The sequence below is a fragment of the Vulpes lagopus genome, chromosome 11 (genome assembly GCF_018345385.1).
Source record: "Vulpes lagopus strain Blue_001 chromosome 11, ASM1834538v1, whole genome shotgun sequence".
Taxonomy (NCBI): domain Eukaryota; kingdom Metazoa; phylum Chordata; class Mammalia; order Carnivora; family Canidae; genus Vulpes; species Vulpes lagopus.
The window spans coordinates 29,648,546-29,670,563 of NC_054834.1; the positions used below are offsets into that span (position 1 = coordinate 29,648,546).

Consider the following 22,018-nt stretch of genomic DNA (forward strand, 5'->3'; position numbering starts at 1 on the left):
CAGGAAATGAGAATGTCTGTGTCCACTCAGATTCCAACGCGTGTGAATTTGTACTGTGCCCCATAGGTCATGCATCCAATGGGAGTAGTTGTGGTTATTTAAGAATGAATGAAACATTGTTTTTTCTTTGGATTTGTATGCATGACTTTTTCAAAGGGCTACTAAGTTGTTAGGACATAAGTACTTATGCAGTGATGTGGCCTCCACTATTTACTAAAGGAACCCTTAGGTATTTCTTCTGGCCTTGGGGCATCGTAAACAGAGAAATTTGAGAATATCTGTTCTAATCCATTTAACTCCTTTCCTTTCTTACCTTTTATTTTATGAGAAAGCATGGAGTGGCGAAATTTAAATCTATTTTGAATCATTACAGAAAACAGTTTTCTTTTTTCCTTAGATAGTGCTTCAGGATGGAAATTCCCAAAAGAAGTCTGATATTTCAGAGAAAACCAAGCGTTTGGTAAGTGTCTTTTCATATAACCAGCATTTAAGGTTTGAATGTTTTGCGTGGAGTATTTTAACTGTTATTATAGCCTAATGTTTCTCCATTTTTCCTTAAAATGAAACTAATTCAACTGTTTTCAATTTAAATATAATAGCTGACTACTGTTTTTTTTTTAAATGGAAACGCAGAAATGTATGAGAAGAGTGAAAATCACCTGAAAGCTCAGCACACAGTCTGATTTGTGTCATATATGACACCTCTCTGTGCAGAGAGGCATGTGTAATTTTACATCAGAGCTATTAGACTTCATATGCCTCAAACCTGCCTTTTTTTTTTTTTTTTTCACTGAACAAAAGAGCAGAAATACCTTGCATGCCACTGTAGATCCTCATTACCTTAACAGCTGCATGTGGCTGTGATTGCACTTATGTAGGTCCTTCTGGTGCCCTAATGACAGACACTCGCTGGCTTCTAATGTTTCTTCTGCTGGACAGCTGCGTGTGTGTGCTGCACACCCACCCGCATACACACACAGATAGGTCTGTGTACCGGGCTGTTTTTCATCTTCCTACATGGAAGATTTCTGGGTTCAAGGAAATACACGTTTAAAACTACCCCGCCTTGCCAAACTGACTTCTTAAAGGATATCAATTTACATTCCTACCAATAGAATCTGAGAGTGTTCTTTTTTTCTATTGTTGCCAAAATGTGATGCTTTTAGTTTGCTTTGTCACTTATATAGGAAAAAAAACACCTCATTTTAATTTTGATTTTTTTTTCATTCTTAGTGATTTTGACATCTATTGAATGGTTTGTTGTTATTTCTTATTTTGTAAACTACCTGTGGTTCCTGGCTTATTTGGTGTTTTTTTGTTTTTTTTTTTTTTTAAAGAAACTATGAATTAGGGATATTAACTATCTTTAAAATTCATGATTTTTTTTCCATGAGAAGGCTTATGTTTTTACTGTAAAATTTATAGACATGGCCTTTATGGTTGGTGGATTTAATTCTATACATAAAAAACCGTGTCCCATTTCTCATGTTTTTTTTTTTTTTAATTTTTTTTTTTTTTTTTTTTATTTATGTATGATAGTCACAGAGAGAGAGAGAGAGAGGCAGAGACACAGGCAGAGGGAGAAGTAGGCTCCATGCACCGGGAGCCTGATGTGGGATTCGATCCCGGGTCCCCAGGATCGCGCCCTGGGCCAAAGGCAGGCGCCAAACCGCTGCGCCACCCAGGGATCCCCCCATTTCTCATGTTTTTAATCCCACATTGTCTCATTGTACTTTTATGGCTTCCCTATTAATACATATTGTAGAACTACCTGAAATTTACTTTGGTGTAAAATATTCCTCATTTTTCTCTCACTTTTTTTATTAGCAAATGCTTTGATCTGAGTAGTATTGGCTGTGGTTCAGTTTTATTATTCAGTTCTTTCTGTCCCATTAAAATCTACATTAAAACAACATCATTTTGTAATTAGAATATCCAGTTTAGTCTTCTTATAAAGGGAAGAAATGTGATGAAAGTCAATGTCAGGGCAGCCCGGGTGGCTCAGCGGTTTAGCGCTACCTTCAGCCCAGGGTGTGATCCTGGAGACCTGGGATCAAGTCCCCCTGTGTGGAGCCTGCTTCTCCCTCTGCCTGTGTCTCTGCCTCTCTGTCTCTCTGTGTCTGTGTCATGAATAAATAAATAAAATCTTAAAAAAAAAAAGAAAGAAAGACAAAGAAAGTCAATGTCAGTTGTAAGGAGGGTGGCCTCTAGTTTTGTAGAGCTTGTGAAAGTAGAAAACATAGTGGGGCTGTTGCTAAAATAACATATATTGTTTCAAACATTGAATTTTAGCCTCTGAGTTAGTTGGTCAAAATGTAAAATCATTTGTGGTATTTTTTAGTTAAAAAATAATTTGTAGACAATTTACACAAGCTGTAGGGGAATATATTCCTGTTACAAAATACTCAAATGCATACATATGTATAGTGAGAGGGACAGAGAGTCAGACACAGAACGCCCTCTTCTCTGGCCTCCTTCCCCTCCTGTCCTTTTCCAGTGACATTGCATGCATTTATTTATATAGATGCATATAGTTATCTGTTGCTGCTTTCTTATTGTGTTCCTAGAAATGGGTTTATGTTAATACGTTGACCTATAATTGATTCTTTTTTTTTTTAAGATTTTATTTATTTATTCATGAGAGACAGAGACAGAGAGAGAGAGAGAGAGAGAGAGAGAGGCAGAGACACAGGCAGAGGGAGAAGCAAGCTCCACGCAGGGAGCCTGATGTAGGACTCGATCCCGGGACTCCAGGATCATGCCTTGAGCTGAATGCAGGCTCTAAACTGCTGAGCCACCCAAGGATCCCCCTATAATTGATTCTTTTACTTAATATTCTTGAAAATCTTTCCATATCGATACATAGAGTCTCTCACAATGTAAACGTAATTTATCAACTAATTCTTGGGGAGGAAGTTCATATGAATATTTTTATCTTTTTATATAATTTTAGACTTGCAGAGAGTTTTCACAGAATTCTCCAATGCCCTTCACTTCAGTTCCCCAAATGGTTTGAAATTCAGGAGAGCAAGGAAATTTGTTATAATTCAACAGGCCTGTATTGACCACCTCCTCAGTGCTGTTGCTTTGTCTGTGTTCTGGGAGAACAAAGATAACTCTTCACAACCCCAAATCATTCAGTCAAATTCAGTAACACAGATTAAGTCCATAATTAAACCATTGTGTGTACAGTGATTGTACTTTTCATAGAAAGAAGGTAGAGGAAGTGGGAGCAGGATTTCCAAGGCTGAATGAAACTCAAGAGGCGCTACAGGAGTGGGATGATGGTATTCAGAAGGACTGTACTGCTCAAAGAGAGATCACTTGCATCTGTAAACCTAGGACTGGTATTAGCAGGTTGTTGATGTACTGGAACTGGCCGAAGAGGACATTGGCAAGGACAGGAGGAATACAGTAAAGGACCTTGAATGTCTTGCTGAGAGGCTTAGTCTTTAGCCCATAGACAGATGGGAGCAAATAAGCAGGTGATCATAATTTAATTTTACCCCCACAACAACAAGCATGGACCCAATTTCTTTGTTCTTTTCCATTATTATGGTAAGTTAACAATTTTACTACTCTGCCTAATATGTAAATATGTTTTCTCAACAGAATGAACTGAAATTGTCAGTAGTTTCTTTGAAAGAAGTTCAAGAGAGTTTGAAAACAAAAATTGTGGATTCTCCAGAGAAGCTAAAGAATTATAAAGAAAAAATGAAAGACACAGTCCAGAAACTTAAAAATTCCAGGGTGAATTTCCTTTTATAATTTTAACGCTTTTCCATATATATTTTTTCTTTTTAGCAACTCTTGTTTAGTTGTATGTTAATTTTGTGATTTCCAAGTTTATCTACACTTCTTTTCCTCTTAAACTTTTTGCTCTTGTCCCTGATATGTAATTCTCTTCTAAAGTATGTGTAGGGAAAAGAAGTACAGTTTTAAGACATTTGTTCAATTATGCAACACATTTTTGAGATTTTGTCCTGGGTGATCAAAATAGAAATTCTGTCCTCAGGAGACTTGTTTAGTTATTTTTTTCTGATAGAGAAGAGTATTAAGTTTATAATCAATTATATAATGGAAGTACATGGCAAGTCCCTATACCTTCTGCTTAGTTTTGCTGTGAACCTAAAACTGCTCTGAAAATATTTTTTAAAAAGCATCAAAAAGAGAAACAAAAAATAGTATAGGGTTCTTTGAAATAAAGAGGGTAGCCTGATTTAATGTTTTGGAAACCTGGGATAGTGGGGGGAAGGAAGTAGGAATTGATGCTGACATCTGAAGAATAGACAGTGGTTATTCTACTAAATTTGTACATGGAGGACCATCGGAGGCAGAGGGAGCAACATGTGTAAATTCTTTGAGGTAGAAGGAAGCGAGGTATATTCAAGGAACACAGCCTAATGCACAGGAGGGGGAGTGGCATGAGGCAACCACAGAAAGATAAACAATAGGCAGAATATTCAGGATACTGAATACTTTAGGAGTAAGGGCACTCCACTGGTTACTTTAAAAGGCAGATATTGGAACATGATATAATTTATGTTTAAAAAGATGAATTACTGTGAGAGATGGCTGGAGACACAGTGGGATAGAAGTAGCAGCAGGTAGACAAGTTAGCATCCTTTGAGACAGGGATTTTTTTTTTTTTTTTTGAGACAGGGATTTTATGTCTCTGAATTTCCTATTCTAGTGATTCCTGATAATTAAGAATTATCACACAGAAATAGACAAAGGTCACCAGAACAGAAATGAGAGCCAAAAATAGGTCTGATTATTTAGGAGAAAAGTGTAGTTTACTTAATAAAATTAGTTGAGTTTCAGTTGGCTTGTTCACTTAGAAGAAAAGGGAACTGTGTCTATACCTTGCACCATTTACAAAAACAAATTGTATGTGGATTAAAACTTTAACAATTTTAGAAATTTTAGGAGAACATTTGTATAATCTTAAAATGGGATGAATTTATTTTTTTTAATTGAGATTGGAAACCCAAAGGCTATAGAAAAAAACCTATGGAACATGTTTATAGTGCCTATGAGAGGTAAAGGAATTACATCCATGACATGCAAAGAGTGTTTACAGATTGGTAAGAAAAAGACAACAAAAATGAGCAATAATATGATTAAGCATTTCACTGATGACAAAGTCCAGTTGGTTGATAAGGTAGGTGGGTGGAGGGGTAGGCTAGTGGGGAGAAGAAAAGTCAGTCTGTATTGTTACGGTGGTTGAACATGTTCATTTTCTAATTTTAGAAGAGGAATTAATCTTTTAAAAAGAATCAGCTGTAGTTATTATACAGATGAATAGGAAGATTATAATTGGTAATACAATTGCCCAGGAGTAATTAGGAGCAGTTTGAATATTAGCAGACACGAACTCTTTTAAAATCATCATGAATAACCTTTGGAAGGTACTTCAGTGAGTGATTTAGTAAAATTGTGGCAGTTTTCCTTTGTGTAAGGATATTTGGCAATTAAGAAGCGTAATTATATGTACTTAGACACATGTCAGTAATAGCACATTCTTACTGACCTAGAAACTTAATTGTTCTCTGCTCTTAAGCTTTCAGTATTAAGTGCAGAAATTATTTAAGAGCAAACAAATTGACAGTACTGCAGTTTCATAAAGGAGACGATCAAACTGGTTTTTGTGTTTCTTTTTTTCAAAGCAAGAAGTGATGGAAAAGTATGAAATCTATAGAGACTCCGTTGACTGCTTGCCTTCATGTCAAATGGAGGTACAGTTATATCAGAAGAAAATACAGGACCTTGCAGATAATAGGGAAAAATTAACCAGCATCTTAAAAGAGGTTTGTATAGTGTGGAATTTTAATGTTTTTATTATGTAATCATTTACTATAGTTCCTCGGACTTGCTTTGACTTTTTGTTACTACTTTCCTAAAGAAAGGCAGGATCATTCTAGAGTATAATAAATGTGGCAGTGTACACTGAGCAAATAAAACATTTTTCTTCTTAAACACAGCCGCGGTAAGACCTATCGTAACCTTCAGATGAAATGAATGATTAATTAACATGGCAGATTGCCATGTATATTTTGGGAGAAAGTAATGGAATTTTAAACTTATTCCAACAGTTGGAAATTATCCTCTCACCAGTAAGCCTAAAGTCCCAACTGACGGCCTCACATTGTACCTGGGATTTTAGTTTATGTACCTGCCCTGAAGATGGAGAGAGCTAATGCCAATGTTATTTAAGTTTCTCAGGCTGGAAGCTTGAAAATCCTTTTTACTTCTTAACTTTATCACAGTAACCCACACCGTCCCTAGGATCACTAACATTGCAGTTGATAAAGGATTTCTTCTTTTTTTTTTTTTTTTTTTGAGGGAAGTAGGGGTTGGAAGGCGAGGTGGCCTGAGGTGTCCTGTCCCAACCTTATCTGTCATCCGGAGTTAACAAAAAAGATTGAGGTTGCTGCTTTTACCCGAGGGTTTCCCCTTTTTCTCTCCATTCCTCCTACCTTAGTTGAGACCCAAACCCCTCTGTGCAGCCTGGCCTGGGGTCCTGTTCTTTCCTCACATCCCCAGCACCTTGCTGCGTCCTCCTCCTGACTCTGCATTCTTTTGCTCGGCTTTCCAGGCTCAGGCAGTTTTATTTCACCTTCAGATTGTCTCATCTCATAGCTCACCCCAGGAAATAGGTGCTCGTGTTTATAAATCCTAATTGGATATGTCAACTTAACATACCTTCTGTGACCTACAGAGCCTGAGCTTGGAGGACCGAATTGAGAGTGACGAGTCAGAGCTGAAGAAGTTGAAGACGGAAGAAAATTCCTTCAAAAGACTGATGATCGTCAAGAAGGAAAAACTCGCCACAGCACAATTCAAAATAAATAAGAAGCACGAGGATGTCAAGCAGTACAAACGCACCGTGATCGAGTAGGAACTTGTTTTGTTTGACATGTTGGAAAATAATTGGGAGAAGCTGGTCTATTTTTTCCCCAAGATCCCCAAACTCCTATGATTTCTAAAAGTTATTCCACCTGCAGGTGACTAAAAAAGGATGAATTAATTTTGAATTGGATAATGCTGTGTCTAGATCTAGAGATGTTTTAGGTCCTAGATTTTTCCCATTCCGGATGTCCCGCTTCCAGTTCCCTTGCATGATTCTCTGAAGGGCTCTGGTGCCACAGCTTGTCTCAGTGTACTTAAAGGACTGGGCCAGGGCTGCCTTACATGAATCAACTGGCCATGTGATAGTCCGGGTGGGCATCCACATTTTGAGAAATGTGTGGCATCCACATTTTGAGAAAAAGTCTTGTCTACCTTATCCAGGTAAGAATGAATACTTCCCTAAGTGTTTATGGCTGTCGTTAGGATGCTGGGGTGTTGCTTGGGGAGAGCCTTCTTCCTGTTGGTTCTGAGAATGTATTATTAGAATATGCCCCCGCCCCCCCCTCATCTCCAAGATGTCTGCGTTTCAGCCTGCACATGGTAAAGATTTCCTTTGTTCTGGGTCATGCAGATGAAGATGAAGCGGAACCGGGGGGATTTTGTATTTGCTGCCAAACTGCCTTGCAGAAAAGTCCTGAGCCACATCCCCCCCAGTGGGGGACACATGGGGGTGCACATTTTAAAGTCTCCATTGTAATTATAGCCCTTGGGTACAGGCCACCGCCGCCCCCACCCCCACCCCCCCACCCCCACCCCGGGGGTTTGCAGCTCTCTGCTTTTATGTCCTGAGAAGGGGGTTGTTTGTCAAACAAATATACAAGATCTCTTTGGAATCAAAAGGAAGAAGTTAATGTTTACCTTTTCAGATGCTTGCGCAGAGTTCAAATTTAGCTGTTTTCCTCTAGAGATTGCAATAAAGTTCAAGAAAAAAGAGGAGCTGTCTATGAGCGAGTAACCACAATGAATCAAGAAATCCAGAAAATTAAATTTGGAATTCAGCAACTGAAGGATGCCACTGAGAGGGAGAAGCTGAAGTCTCAGGTGAGTGGGTGCCTTTCTGGCAGTCTCACCAGCTCATAGAGGCGGTTCTGCTGCCCTCACGTTCAAGATTCTGTTGGCTCTCTGAAATAGAGATTGACCTTCCGGTTCCCTGGTTCTGATTCCATCTATAGCCCCTTCTCCATTACCTGTGTTTGGAGGTATGCCTCCTTCATACTTTTTTTCCCCCTTGTCCTTTCCCCCTGACCCAGCCGAGCACCGTGCTCTGAAATAGGAGTGGGTGCTCCATACAGGTTCTGAACTTTTTTGGTAAGTGAAGTTGGATAGTGACGTTAAGTAATATCCTCTAAAAAGTTGCTGCCTTTTTTTTTTTTTTTTTTTTTGTCCTGATAAAAGGATCTCAAAAGTATTTCTTGGGGCATCTAGGTGGCTCGTTGGTGAGGTGTCTGCCTTCGGCTCAGGTCATGATCCCAGAGTCCTGGGATTGAGCCTCACATCAGGCTCCCTGCTCTGCAGGCAGTTTGCTTCTCCCTCTGCCCCTCCCTCTGCTAATGTTCTGTCTCTGTTTCTCTCTCTCAAATAAATAAATAAAATCTTTAAAAAAAATATTTTATCTTCTCAACATCAGTGTTAAATGTGCTTGAGTTGTTAGCTGAAACAGAATAGCTGAGGGTGGCCCCTGTGTGATGAGACTTAATGATATCCTTATCATAGTTGCCTAAAGTTTCTTCTGCTCTTATTCTTGCTTGTTTCAGAGTATTTATTTTATCATTTCATAAACCGTTCTGTTTAATGAGGACACATATCTTCTACATTTTTGTCCTTCCGAAATGTCAGTATGCCACACATCAAGTATTTACCTGTTTCTGTCCTTTTCTTAACTGCCAGGGTCTCAAAGAAATAGTCTTTTCCTGATACATGTCCTAGTGTTCATTTTCGCTTAAGTTTCGAAGTTTGACCTATATCTTCCAGATTGCCCTGAACACCTGTACTAGAAATCACTAAAAACAGCCCTTTATCCTATGAAAGCCCGTGGCCTCTCTTTTTTTTCCCCCCTCATTCTTTTTCGCCTTGCCTCTATTGACATATTGGATCCAGGTTTCCTAAAACCCTGATACCTGAGAAATATTTAAATACTTGCTGTCTCTCCCTTCCACCACCCACATCCAATTTGCAAGGGGTCCTAGTACTGAGATGCCACAGACAGTCCCGCATGGGTTCTCAGGAACTTTAACCCCTCCAGAGACAACATCGCTAACGGTGCACATACGTACACTGAAGGTCGTCTCCAGGCTGCTGGGAAAGGGAGGAAGGAGGGAAGGATGGAACGAAGGAAAGGAAAAGAGAATGGCTGTCTTCTCTGCTGCGGTCCATCCGGCCTGCTATCCTGACTTTCTGTGTTTTTCCCTTTCTTTACACATTTCAACTACATCTCTTCTCCTGCCCCAGAACTGGATATTCACCAAGGCCCAGCCCTTTTTTGTCCTTAGAATGTGGGTTAGAAATGTGAGTATCTTAGGAGAAACCCAGTCCTACTTCTTAAAGCAATCAGTTAGTTAATATTTCTTTGTTACCACATGGTCAGGCGCAGCGAGTGGACCAGCGACTAGGTAAGTCAGCACTTGGCTGGCAGTCCCTGGGGGCCTTACCGCCTTGTGTAACTGGGGTCGGTGCCTCCAGGTCTCACCAGTAACATTCTAAGTTTCTTGACAATAGGGATCATGTATTTCTTACCTTAGTATGTCCTGTCAAACCGTGTCTGGAATGGTGCCTTAGATGTAGGATGTTTTTCATCAATATTTGTAAACTTGGATGGTCATCCAGCACGGTGTTTCTTTTACAACTGGCTGTGCATTAGAATTCAAAGAGGAATTAAAAAATGAACAAACCAACCCCACCCAAATGTCCTGAATTGGAATCGTCAGCTTCTTTAGGGTTCATGATTGGCATTTTTTTCCTGTGGCTTTTGAGAACCGTTGATAGGTTCTGCTTCATTGTTTTCAATATCATTGAGCTCATAACCATCCAAGCTCTTCTACTAGGACAGCTTAGTGGTTAAAATGTTATTTCTTATTTCAAATTTAAAATTTCTGTACTCAAGTGAACCAAGATCTCTCTGGAACAAATCTATATCGTCGTGTGCCTAATATCACTTCAGACATTTGAGGATAATGATCATGGGTTCCTCCAGCCATCTCATCTGGGTTAATGAGCCCCAGTTTTCCAGCCATTCTTTATATAGCTTAATTTTCAGATTCATTACTATCCTGTTTACTGTCTTCTCCCCTCTGTTTCCTGCTTGTCATTATTCTGTTTAAAATGTAGAACCCAGTACTAAACATAGCCTCCCAGATAATACCATGGCCAGTCCCAAAGCACAGTGTTTCTGTTAATGATGTGTACTACTGGCTTGGATTTTTAGCAGCAGCTTCTCGCCTTGGCTCATATTGAGCTGGTGATCAATTAAATGACCCCTGTCGGTTCCGCATGTAGCTCTGTCTAGTTAAAATGTTTCACCATGCTTGAGTGCAGCCATTTCTTGGGACTTTTAATTCAGAATTTTACTATTATTTCTTTAAGGCTTCATCTGCTTCCTTCAATGTGAATTTCCAAGTATCAAGGTCATATCAACTCTTTGTATCATTCACATTAACGATTTTTTCATGGTTTAGCGTCACCTGCACACTTGATCAACATGCCTTTTTCTCCAAAATAAAAATGCTAAGTAGAATTGGGCCCTTTGCTACATTAAATCTTTCTTTTCTTCCGAGTGGCACAGAGTCACTGATCCGGACAGTTCCTGCAGTTGTTGAAGTTGCTAAGTTATAACTTTACCCAGTCTGTGCTGTGGTATCAGTGTGTCCTAAACAGTGTGGTAGAGTCGGAACCCTGTGGTGCATGATGCATTTTGCCAAAGAGCTCCTTTTAGCTTCCTTCATAATTACCTTCCACAAAAAGGAAAAGATAGCCTGCTGTGACTACTAGCCTACTGATAACATAAACAGCCAATTAACATATTTTGTATGCTGTATGTATTGTGTACCGTATTCTTACATTATGTAGGCCAGAGAAAAGAAGATGTCATGAAGAAAATCACGAGAGAGAGAAAATACATTTATAATCCTATACCACGAAAAGATCCATGTATAAGTGGACCTGCGCTGTTCAAACCCACGTTGCTCAAGGGTCAACTGTCATCTTAAACTTACCTGATTTGCAAGTGAGAAAGTTACCTAGACCAGTGCCATTCAGTAGAACTTTCTGCAGTGATGGGGATGCTCTTCTGTCCTTTTCAGTACGGTAGCCACTAGGTAGCTGTGGCTGCTGAGCAGCTGAAGTGTGGAAAGGGCAGCTCAGGGGCCTGTAGGTATTTAAATGTCAGTTTTCTAGCCTCAGGCACCTAGTGGTTACCACACACACACACACCACAGAACCAGACTTTGAATTCAAAAATATTTAACTTTAGTGATGTCATCATAGTAAGATATACTTATTTTGTGAATTATATGTGAATTAATAATATAAAGTTCCACTTGGATACAGAATTCAGTTGGAAACTAAAATAGCATTTGAGAGGGTTGTGCTTGTGTCATTAACATCCAGTGACGTTTGCCTCGTAACTTCTACCGTGTGCTTGCTTCTTCTTTCTGTTGAAAGAAGCCCTAGAATGGGCTTTTTTTTTTTTAAGTAGGCTCCATGTCCAGCGTGGAGCCCAATGTCAGGCTTGAACTCTGAGATCAAGACCTGAGCTGAGATCAAGAGTTGGATGCTCAACCCCCTGAGCCACCCAAGCACCCCTGGAATGGGCTTTTAACACATCATTCATTTAATGGGGCTCTACCTTCAGGGTTTGGTTCCTCCATGAGAGTGTCTTTGTTCTTGGTAGGAAATGGTTTCCTTAGGCATGTCAAAGTGGTTGGTTCAGATGTTTAGATTGTGTATCTTTCTTTAACCATACTTGGTCTTAATAGTTTCTTACGAGTACTATCGTTCTACCAAATTTATTCAGCTTCCTTTTTAGTAAGAATAAATAGACACTCCTATGGAACTAGGAAGTTAAATTGATCTATAGCTGCTGAATGTGCTGAGTATTTTTTTTTAAATAGTGTTTACGCAAGCTAGCAACTAATTCACCTTGTTTTTCCTTTAAGATTTAAGAAATAAAGCTTTCAAAAATGTTTGACTTATTTTCTTAATGATTCACATTCCATCATAGTAGTAGTAATTTGATGCCCAATTAGATCTTAGAAATCTAAATAGACTCTTCTATTTTTGTATTAGGATTTAATAACTATCTGTGTTTGGATTTTGGGAAAGTGTTTAGCCTTAAGCATCTATTTATATTCGCTGAATCTTGAGCAATAGTTCTCAAACTTGCATAAATGTCGGCCTGGAAATAGTTTCGTTCTTTTTTGAAACGTTATGAATTGCACTATATTAAATTATAATCTATGTAATTTGTTCGAAATCAGATAATATCTACACTAAAATTTAAACTAAGGTAAGTAGCAGCCAAACTGTAGGTTTAAGAAAAATGTAATGAGAGGGACGATTAAAATTGAGGACGTGATACCTACTTATTCCTGCTTCTCCCACTGGAAGAGGACTGCTATTTTATTTCAGTGATGAAACACCTGTAAAGTTAGAATACCACTTCTTGTATCAAGATTTGAGAGTTATTTTTTTCCAGAAAAATGAGTAACTTACAAGGATTGAAATTGCACTGGATGAGTATGAGATAGAAGAAAGTGTTTAAAGGCCAACTGGCTTCTTTTATTATTTTTATTCCATCTATAAAAATTGTTCTCGTTTTTTTCTTAATTCTTAGCACATCCACATAAGGTTGATATGAAAACTCATAGCTTATAGCATTACCTGATGAGCTTAGTAAAATGTCTGTAACATGTGTATTTTTCAGTCCTACAGATTACTTACTAAATCTGTTGACCTGTCTTTTCAGTGGTGATTGGGGCCAGATGCAGAGGGTCTAGTTGTCTGCAGTAACCCAGGCACCTGCCTGGTAGAGATGAAAAGCTCCAAAGTAAAAGCTTTTCCTTGACAATTAAAAATAAATTCTTCACATCTTAGAATCCAAATCATTGTCACATGTCTCTGCTCTGTTCTTTCTAAGCAGTGGACTTTTTCGGTGTGTCTGTAGAGCCTGCAGAAGGATTCTTAAAATGAGTAAGCGCGCGCGTGCGTGTGTGTGTGTGTGTGTGTGTGTGCGCGCGCGTGTGGGTGTGCGCGCACAGAAGATCATTTAGGCTTTACAGTGTTATTAATAAATATTAATGAGATGGTTAGAATTCTTGCAACTCATCAGTTTAGGCTGACACATGGGATAATTCTTAGTCCATTTCATTTTCCTCTTAGGAAATATTTCTAAGTTTGAAAACTGCTTTGGAGAAGTACCATGAAGGCATTGAAAAGGCCACAGAGGACTGTGGTGCTCAGCTGGAGCAGAAGTCAGCTGAACTGAGGAAGAGGATGTTCAGAATGTCAGCCTGATGGACACAGTCACTTCTTTCTGCAAATAGCTCACTGCCTTCAGCTCACCTTTGGAAGGAGTAGTGAAATTGAAGTCAACGAAGTATCAGAAGCAGCACATTACTCTATATACTCTCATAGCTTGGTATTTTGTAAGATAATGCATTTGATGTAGGCTTTTATTAACTTATAATTAAAATAACTTGTGTAGCTATTCATGTCCTTGCCCCTTGTAAGTAGTTGGAATAAAACCAAAATACATGGATTTGAAAGATGCAGTTTTTCTATTGTTATCCTGGCCGTTGGTGCTTGCTTTGTGGACATAAGGAATATTGAGGTTGAGATCTCGTTTGATCCTCACTTGGGCAACTCTGGCTGCATATTTTTATTAGTACTTTCTGGGTGAAGTAACCATGAGGGTCCTGAGATTAAACAGCTGAGCCAGAACTTGAGCGGTGCGCTGTTAATAATGTTGACGGTGTATCACACTTTTTTTTTTTTTTAAGATTTTATTTATTTATTCCTGAGAGAGACAAAGAGAAGCAGAGGTACAGACAGAGGGAGAAGCAGGCTCCCTGCAGGGAGCCCCATATGGGACTCGATCCCCAGACTGGGATCACGCCCTGAGCCAAAGGCAGGCACTCAACCACTGGGCCACCCAGGGGCCCCGTACCACACTTGCTAGTGTAATCACTTGAAAGAGAAAGTTGGAGTGCAGTGGTCTCATTTTTCACTGATGCTCGTAAACTTAAGATGGTCCATGATTTTACCAGCAAAAATGAGTTTATTCAGTAATAGCAGAAGATGGCAATTCAGGACATGCGGGCTGTGGGAAAACCAGAGGCAAGTCCAACAAAGGAGAGGAACATTAGTTTATGGAGAAGACCGAGGAAGTTGGGAGGGGTTGCTGGAACGAAAGAAGCAAAGAGTTGAAGGTGATGATGGTTTCTCATTGGTGGAGTTGCTGGCGTGGTCTGTTTCTTGTTGGAGATGCAATGTTCCTCTCTCCCTGCTGGCCTGTAATGACCCTTTACTGTTGAGGATTCTTCTGTTAGGATCTGTAATTGGCAGTTCTTCCAGTAATTGATGTTGAGTGGAAGGGCCCCCGCTTCTAGCTCCAGACTCTACTGTGGCCAGGTTGGCCTTTATTAATATTCACAATGCCATGGCATTTTTATGAGGAAAATGAGGTAAAATGTGCCTCGGACTTAGACCAGAGCCATGGTAGACATCAGTAGATACTAAATATTAGTATTTAGAGTCATGGGAAGTCCAAGTACTCGTCTCTTTGTCAGAGATAATAAAATACTAGTGTAGGTAGAGAACAGCTTTTCAGTGAGAGGAAAAGCCCTGCAATGGGAGGAGTAGAAAAATACAAGTGTCCAAGGAGGAAGAATTGGGGTACAAGATTGAGCTACTGGCCTGTCCCTTTCTTGCTTCTTTTTAAATTATTAGGATTTTAAGCCTTTAAACAGTCTGTTGATGAGGCCACGTAACAGGTGTAAACATGACCATGTCTGTCTCTTTTTAAATCTAAAAATGTGACCCCCCCTGGACCTATCTCCACTTTTGGCTTTTGCTTTTTTTTTTTTTTTTGGAACAACTTAGATAATCACTTTACTCCTGTCAGAAAGGCCAAAATAAAAAAAGACAAGAAACAAGAAGTGTTGGTGAGGATGTGGAGAAAAAGGAGAAATGCAAATTGGTGCCGCCACTGTGGAAAACAGTATGGAGGTTCTTGAAAAAATTAAAAATAGAATTACCATATGATCCAGTAATTCCATTACCGGGTATTTACCCAAAGAAAATGAAAAGACTAATTCACTCCTATGTTTATTGCAGAATTATTTGGACTAGCCGAGATACGTAAGCATCCCAAGTATCCTTCAGTAGATAAATGGATAAAGATGAGGTGTATGTATATACACAATGGAATATTATTCAGCCACAAAAAAAGAATGAGATCTTGCCATTTTCATCAACATGGGTGGATGGACCTAGAGGATATAATGCTAAGTGAAATTAGATATAGGATTTCACTCACGCGGAATTTGAGGGGAAAAAATGGACTCTTAAATACAGAGAACTGGTGGTTGCCTGAGGGGAGGAGGATGGGGGGATGGAGGGAACAGGCGATGGGGATGAGAACTCTCATCGTGATGAGCACTGAGTAATGTAAAGAATTATTGAATCACAATATCGTACCCCTGAAACTAGTAGCTATATTAATCACACTTCAGAAAAAGAACGGAATTCCTAGAAAACCTAATTCTATATATGTGAATCTGCTCCATGCCCTGCCCATCATGATGCCGTTGCTTTATCCAGAGTAACTCGCTGACCTTTCTGAGATCACCCAGACATTACTAGTATCAAAATTCCCTGGTTGAATTACCCTCCTTTCATTCTGTCTGTCCAATCCTTTTTTCTCTTTTGTCTCCTAACACCACTTCCTTGGTTCTCTTAACTCCCAGTTTCTTTAAACTCTCTGTTCACCTCTGAAGTGTTTGTGTTCTAGGCCTCTCCCTTGATCCTCAGCCTCTCACTCCTGCTTGAGAAATTACATCTACTCTTCACAGCTTCGCTCACAAACGAGACATCCATGCAACTTTTGCTGCAGTACGCACATTCAATAACATTTTTCCTATTTCTCCTGAATTTCACACTTGCATGTGATGTTAGTAGATGTTTCTGACCTTTGGCATTCTGGGGGAGCCTAATGGACTCTCTCAAAAATAACGTTTTTCGTGTTGGAAATAAAATATGGATTGCAAGGGGAACTGATGAGATTCTGAAACACGAAGGGCTTCATGGACTGGGGAAGTCGTGGGACCTCTCGCTCACAGGACAAAGTAAATGTGCGTGAGTTTTAAGCCCCATTTTAGTCTAGACCCTTGCCACTCCTCGTCAGAACTTTACGGGACTAGATTGGTGTCCTCAGCGCGTCACACTTCCATGTGTTTGCACGTGTTTTCTCCCTTCGTTTATGTTTTTCCTTTGTTCAACTGGAAACTACTCGTTTTTCAAGTCTCAATCCAAACAACAGCTGAAATACACTTTTAAGCTTTGTCAGGTTTTCCTCTATGTCAGTTATGATTTTCACTAACTCATTGTGATTTTTTTACACATCTTCACTTGCTAGACTTCATGTTTCTTGAGGCCATGTGTGTGTCGCTCTATCTCTCTGCTTCTCCTTCTCTGTCTCTTGTCTCTGTCCCATACTTCTAGGATAGCATAGAGCTGGGCATCTGCTTGTCACTTATTCTGTTTGCTTAAGGAACTGCCATTTTTCTCTCCTGTGACCAAATAATTTATCCATCAAGGTCAGGTTTATCTAAATCCAGCAAGAAACTTGTGTCTTTCGTGCATTTTTTTTCGCACCAAACTGTGAGTTTGCTAGCTTCTCTTCCCCTCCCCAGACAGATAAAAAGCCACATTCAAGAAGCCCTCAGTGTAATCCCCACCAAAACCTATATTGGGCTGTTTCAATTGAAGAACACATAAAATTTGAAAATTTTTCCCCCCAAAGCCGCCTTGAATATATATGACTTACTTGGGCTGTGTAGCATTTTAAAGTTTATTAACAAGGCGCCAACTGCTCTGAAGAAAGGAAAGAGCAGTGTGTGTATGTGACATATGCTGAGGCCTGAGCTGGAAGGAAACTCTGCCCATATTTAGAGTCCAGGCGTCTTTTATGAGTCCAGCTACTTAGCTATATGTAGAGCAAATATTTAATTTCAAATTCAACTGGCATATTTCAAGGAGCTAATACATTTTATGACAAAGCAAGGGAAATTGAAATATGCACCTTGCAGGCTGAAGTTAATACATCTGATTTTAGCTTAACAGGATGTTTCCTATTTTTAGTAAGACCAGGAAAGTTTTATATGAAATTCCATTTCAAATTCAGGGCCCGCCACCTACTTCAATTAAGTTGGCTCCCTGCCTTTGATTGCAACAGGCCTCTCATCTTCCTATCCATATTGCCACCAGGGGGCATGACACAGCTTGCATTACCAATGCTGGAATAACTTGATTTTAAGATCGGAAAGCTGAAGAATTTAAAGTGATAGTTACAACCCAAAGAAAGTGTCAGAAAGAACTTGGCGGCAATCTATTTAGAGTCAAAATACGTTCTAAGCAGTAACTTAAAATTACTTATCATGTTGCTACAAAGATGACTTCAACGCAAAGCTCCAATTTCTGACCCTATTTTATTATCTTTTAAAGATTATTTTATCTAAGTCATCCTCCTCGTGCTTGGCTCTGGATTTCCAGCTCCGATTTCATGCAACTCTTGAAACTGAATTTTCCTGAGACAGGGATTTGAGACACCCCATATGATGACGATGAGCAGGTCACTTAGGAAGCAAACCTCGAACCTCAATCGCCACTGGCCCTGATGACACTGGGGGACATCCTTCTTCTTCTTCTTCTTCTTTCTTCTTTCTTCTTTCTTCTTCTTTCTTCTTTCTTCTTCTTTCTTCTTTCTTCTTTCTTCTTCTTCTTTTCTTCTTCTTCTTCTTAGATAACAAAGTCACTCTCTACCACCACATCCTCCTCCAATCCGTTCATACTGCCACCCCACAGATCTCTCTTCGGAGTTCCCTTGGCCATCCCTTCCCCCATTGCTTTACGAATCTTTGCTGCTCACTTCACCATTTCGGAAGAGTCCACAGCCCTTTGAAGGGCAATGTCGTGATGGAGGGAGTACAGAGTAGCAGCACTTCTCAGACTGTGGGAGTGTAACATGTGCCTGGGGTATTTGTCAAACATGCCTTGCTTTGGCGGGTCTCTGGGAACCTACACTTGTAACAAACACACTGAGTGACCCTCCCGACGTGATCCCTGGGGATCACTTCAAGAAGCGCTGCTATGGGATTAAGAGCATCAGCATTAGAACCAGCCCTCACATTACTTTATATAAAATGGGAAAAATAACTACATCTCTAGCTCGTAGGGACTGAGGGAGTTTGGGGAAACAATTAGCACAGTGCCTGCCACGTTGCAAATACTCCAGGGGCAGCAGGTGCCGTTATAACTGTTAGTACGTTGCTCTGGGGACGAGTCTGATATGCTCCCTGCCTTCTGCACTAGCTCTACTATAACCCTCTACACCTCGTTGGTAGATGTTTGCTGCATTAAAGGATCTAGTCTGTTTGATCACAATGAGCACAAGATCCCAAAGCAAGTAGTTCACAGGGAAAGAAATTGGCTTTGTATTCCTAGCGCAAAAAGACAAAGATCATGACAGTTTTACCTCACCAGGGAAAGGCAGCAGGTACTCGTAGAAAAGGTGCAAACTTCCCTTGGGTCCACAGGGTGTCGCTGCTGGCTCTTCTTTCCAGGTTGAGCAGAGGTAAGAAGGCAGGAGAAGGGTCTCAGACCCCAGGGTTCATTGGAAATCCTCTGGACTCCCGCCCAGCTTACTGCTCTGGAGTTTCTGATGGAGAAGGGCTGGGCTGGGGCTCTAGAATGTGCCTTTCAATCCAGTGCAGGTGAAACTGATGCTGCTGGTTCGGGATCCCAGTTGGGGAGCCACTGCTTTAAGGAATTCCACCCACAGCCCGATGAGGTCCAAGTCACCTAGAGCTCTCCTTTAAAATGAAGACACTCACTTAGCTGGTCTGGGTGAGACCTGATACCTGCATCTCTAAAAAGCCCGTAGCCGGTACTGGTGCGGCTGGCCTCAGGCCACACTTGGAATATAACAGTAGTAGCCTCTGATCGTTGATCTCACCTTCCTACCGCCAGGCGCCTCGCCCTTCAAGGCTGGGAGGATGTAGGCAAAACGCCTGGCGCAGTGGCCAGGGCGTAGGCAGGCACTATACGTGTTGGCCACTATGAAGACGAGGTACTTAGTGCAGTGGTTGGGTTTTGGAAAGACCTTCAAACTCCACGTTTACAACTGACCAGCCGTGTGAACTGGGGCGCGTTACAGAATGGCACTGAGCCTCAAGGCTGTGAATCAGGGATTATAGTGTCTCTGTTTCACAAGCCTGCTGTGCGGGTTAGATCAGGTAATAAATGTGAACTACTTAGCACTCTTGGTGAATGGCTATTGTTCCTGGTAAAGCTCAAGCAATGGAGGTGACAGATCGAGGGGCTGTGGCGCGCGCCAGGGGAGCTTTTACAGTTGGAAAGAAACAGAATGGAACCAGAAGAAACACGTCCTCCTAGGGGTTCTGACTCCCCAGGACCAATGTTCACTTATTGCTATCAGGTCCATCACCAGGCAAAGGAGAGAGGATTTAGCAAATACCGAGATGCTTAAAGCCATCCTTTGGATAAGATTTGAAGGAAAAAAAACGTTATGGGAATGTTAACATCTCCTAAAAAGTTCTCAGAAATCAACTGCATGTCTCCAGGAGGGCAAAGCTGTCCGGTGTAACCAAGGCAACTTTATAGCAGTTCTCCTTCCGGGGCCAGGATTGACTTTTTTCATTTTAGAACTTAGCACACAATGGGAGTGAAATGATATTTGGTGAAGAAACTTCACTGTATTCAAAGGTATCACAGGCTGCCCCTCATTAGGCTTTTCCATGAATTCTTTGCTTACCTTGGAAGGGTTCCTCTAACTGGGCTCCCTCCCTTTCCTAGTTTGAGTGCTCCACGTCCCGCATTCAGGAAACCCCTTCGTGCTGGCCGAGCCACAGTGGTTGGTCCCCCTAGACGTGTCCTTTTTTTTTTTTTTTTAATTTGGATTGTTCAGCGTGGGATGGCTCTAGTGCAAGAACAGCCATGTCAGTTTTTTTTATTATTTTATTTTATTTTATTTTATTTTATTTTATTTTATTTTATTTTATTTTATTTTATTTTATTTTATTTTATTGGAGTTCAATTTGCCAACATATAGCATAACACCCAGTGCTCATCCCGTCAAGTGTCCCCCTCAGTGCCCCCCACCCAGTCACCCCCACCCCCCGCCCACCTCCCCTTCTACCACCCCCAGTTCGTTTCCCAGAGTTAGGAGTCTTTATGTTCTGTCTCCCTTTCTGATGTCTCCCACTCATTTTTTCTCCTTTCCCCTTTATTCCCTTTCACTATTATTTATATTCCCCAAATGAATGAGACTATATAATGTTTGTCCTTCTTCGACTGACTTATTCACTCAGCATAATACCCTCCAGTTCCATCCACGTCGAAGCAAATGGGGGGTATTTGTCGTTTCTAATGGCTGAGTAATATTCTTATACATGAAGACTTATTCACCCCATGCTCCTACCCCTGGCTGGGCTCCTTACTTTGACAAAGTTTAGCATCCACCCCCACCCACCCCGCCTTCGCTCAATAACTCAAACAACACCTACTAAGAGTCCTCGTTATAGCAGGTCCAATCTGTGTGCAGGGAAAGAAGTGAAAGTATAATTTCTGTTCTCCAGAAGTATCCAGGGACACTGTCAACTCTGAAAGACTTTCTCTCCATCCAGAGTCTTCCTTTTTGCTCCAGTCCTTGTGTTTGTAACCCATGGCTGTGTAACAAATTAGGCCACCAGGCCCTAGATTATCTCGGAGAGACCTAGCCCATCCTCTGCCAACACAGAGAAGGATGACTTTTTTTTTGCTTAACTTTTATGTTCAGGGTGAAGGGAAACAGCCAAAGTTCCTATGAGTGAAGATCCTTTTTCCAAGCGCCCAGAAAGGTGGGTGGGGAAGCAAGATCAGAGCACCACACGCCCTCCCAGCCTACAGAGCGTCTGCACAGGGAGACCCTTTGCTCGCTCATAGTTGTCCATCAATGGGATTGTGGGATCTAGGCATTCAAGGAAAAAAGCTCCTCTCTTCAACACATTCAGAGTTCTCCCACCCCTCCAGCCCCTGCACCACATCCCAGCTCCCCCCTTTTGTTAATGGAAAGGAAAAAAAAATGCAAACCTTGGAGTTTTAGCTGGAGCTTCTCCCTCCTGCTGTGCTTTTAACGATGCAGTGATGTACCAAGAAAGTTGGTGGTGGTCTAGGACTCCTGTGACTATCATTTCTCTGTATCTGCAATTAAATATGTAAAAATAGTAAATATTCATTTAGTTATTTGAAAAAGAATATTTTCTTCCAAAGAGGATGCAACTTTTTTTTTCTTAACTTTTAACAAAAGCAATTGTATATTTATTAGCCATATCTCCAGAATTTCGGAGCCTGCAGGTTGAACTCTACAAGCCAGATGTGATGGCAGAGATTTAGATCCATAGATTCTTGGAAGCTCCCTAGTTGGGCTTCCCTTATAATAGAAACAAATACGGCTCTTTTTCAACTTTCTGTTGTGGCCCTGTGGGATTACCACCAACCTCTGGCCCCATAAAAGTCTTTTTTTTTTTGGCCCCATATAAGTCTTGATCTACTTCAATTTTTCTTTGAAACTCAAGACCAGCCTACCTTACCCTAGTCCCAGTGATTTGACAGTTAGCATGTCCCAAATAGTTGACTTACCTTCCAAAGGTGGTGTCAGAGTAAAGTAGGCCCACTACGTCAGTTCTGTCTCCATCAACCCCAGGAGAAATGTCCCCTCAAAGTCTTCTAAATAGACCACTGGCATGCATGGTTAGGCAGCGCTGCTATAAATGGAAGAGGGCTAGGAATCCAGGTCAAGCTTGGAGTACCCACTGAGAAGTTTTCCCTGACTCTC

At 40.7% G+C, this 22,018-nt stretch overlaps 1 protein-coding gene across 1 annotated transcript in view; it reads left to right on the plus strand.

Moving 5' to 3' along the window:
• NUF2 (NUF2 component of NDC80 kinetochore complex) overlaps positions 1 to 13,663 on the plus strand; it is a 28,636-nt gene extending 14,973 nt beyond the window's left edge. The window contains exons 9-14 of the mRNA XM_041722213.1: positions 398 to 460; positions 3,613 to 3,750; positions 5,670 to 5,810; positions 6,722 to 6,897; positions 7,818 to 7,953; positions 13,285 to 13,663. Coding sequence (XP_041578147.1) covers positions 398 to 460; positions 3,613 to 3,750; positions 5,670 to 5,810; positions 6,722 to 6,897; positions 7,818 to 7,953; positions 13,285 to 13,419 — 789 coding nt within the window. The 3' untranslated portion in view covers positions 13,420 to 13,663. The remainder of the gene's footprint in view (positions 1 to 397; positions 461 to 3,612; positions 3,751 to 5,669; positions 5,811 to 6,721; positions 6,898 to 7,817; positions 7,954 to 13,284) is intronic.
• The last annotated feature ends 8,355 nt before the right edge of the window (positions 13,664 to 22,018 follow it).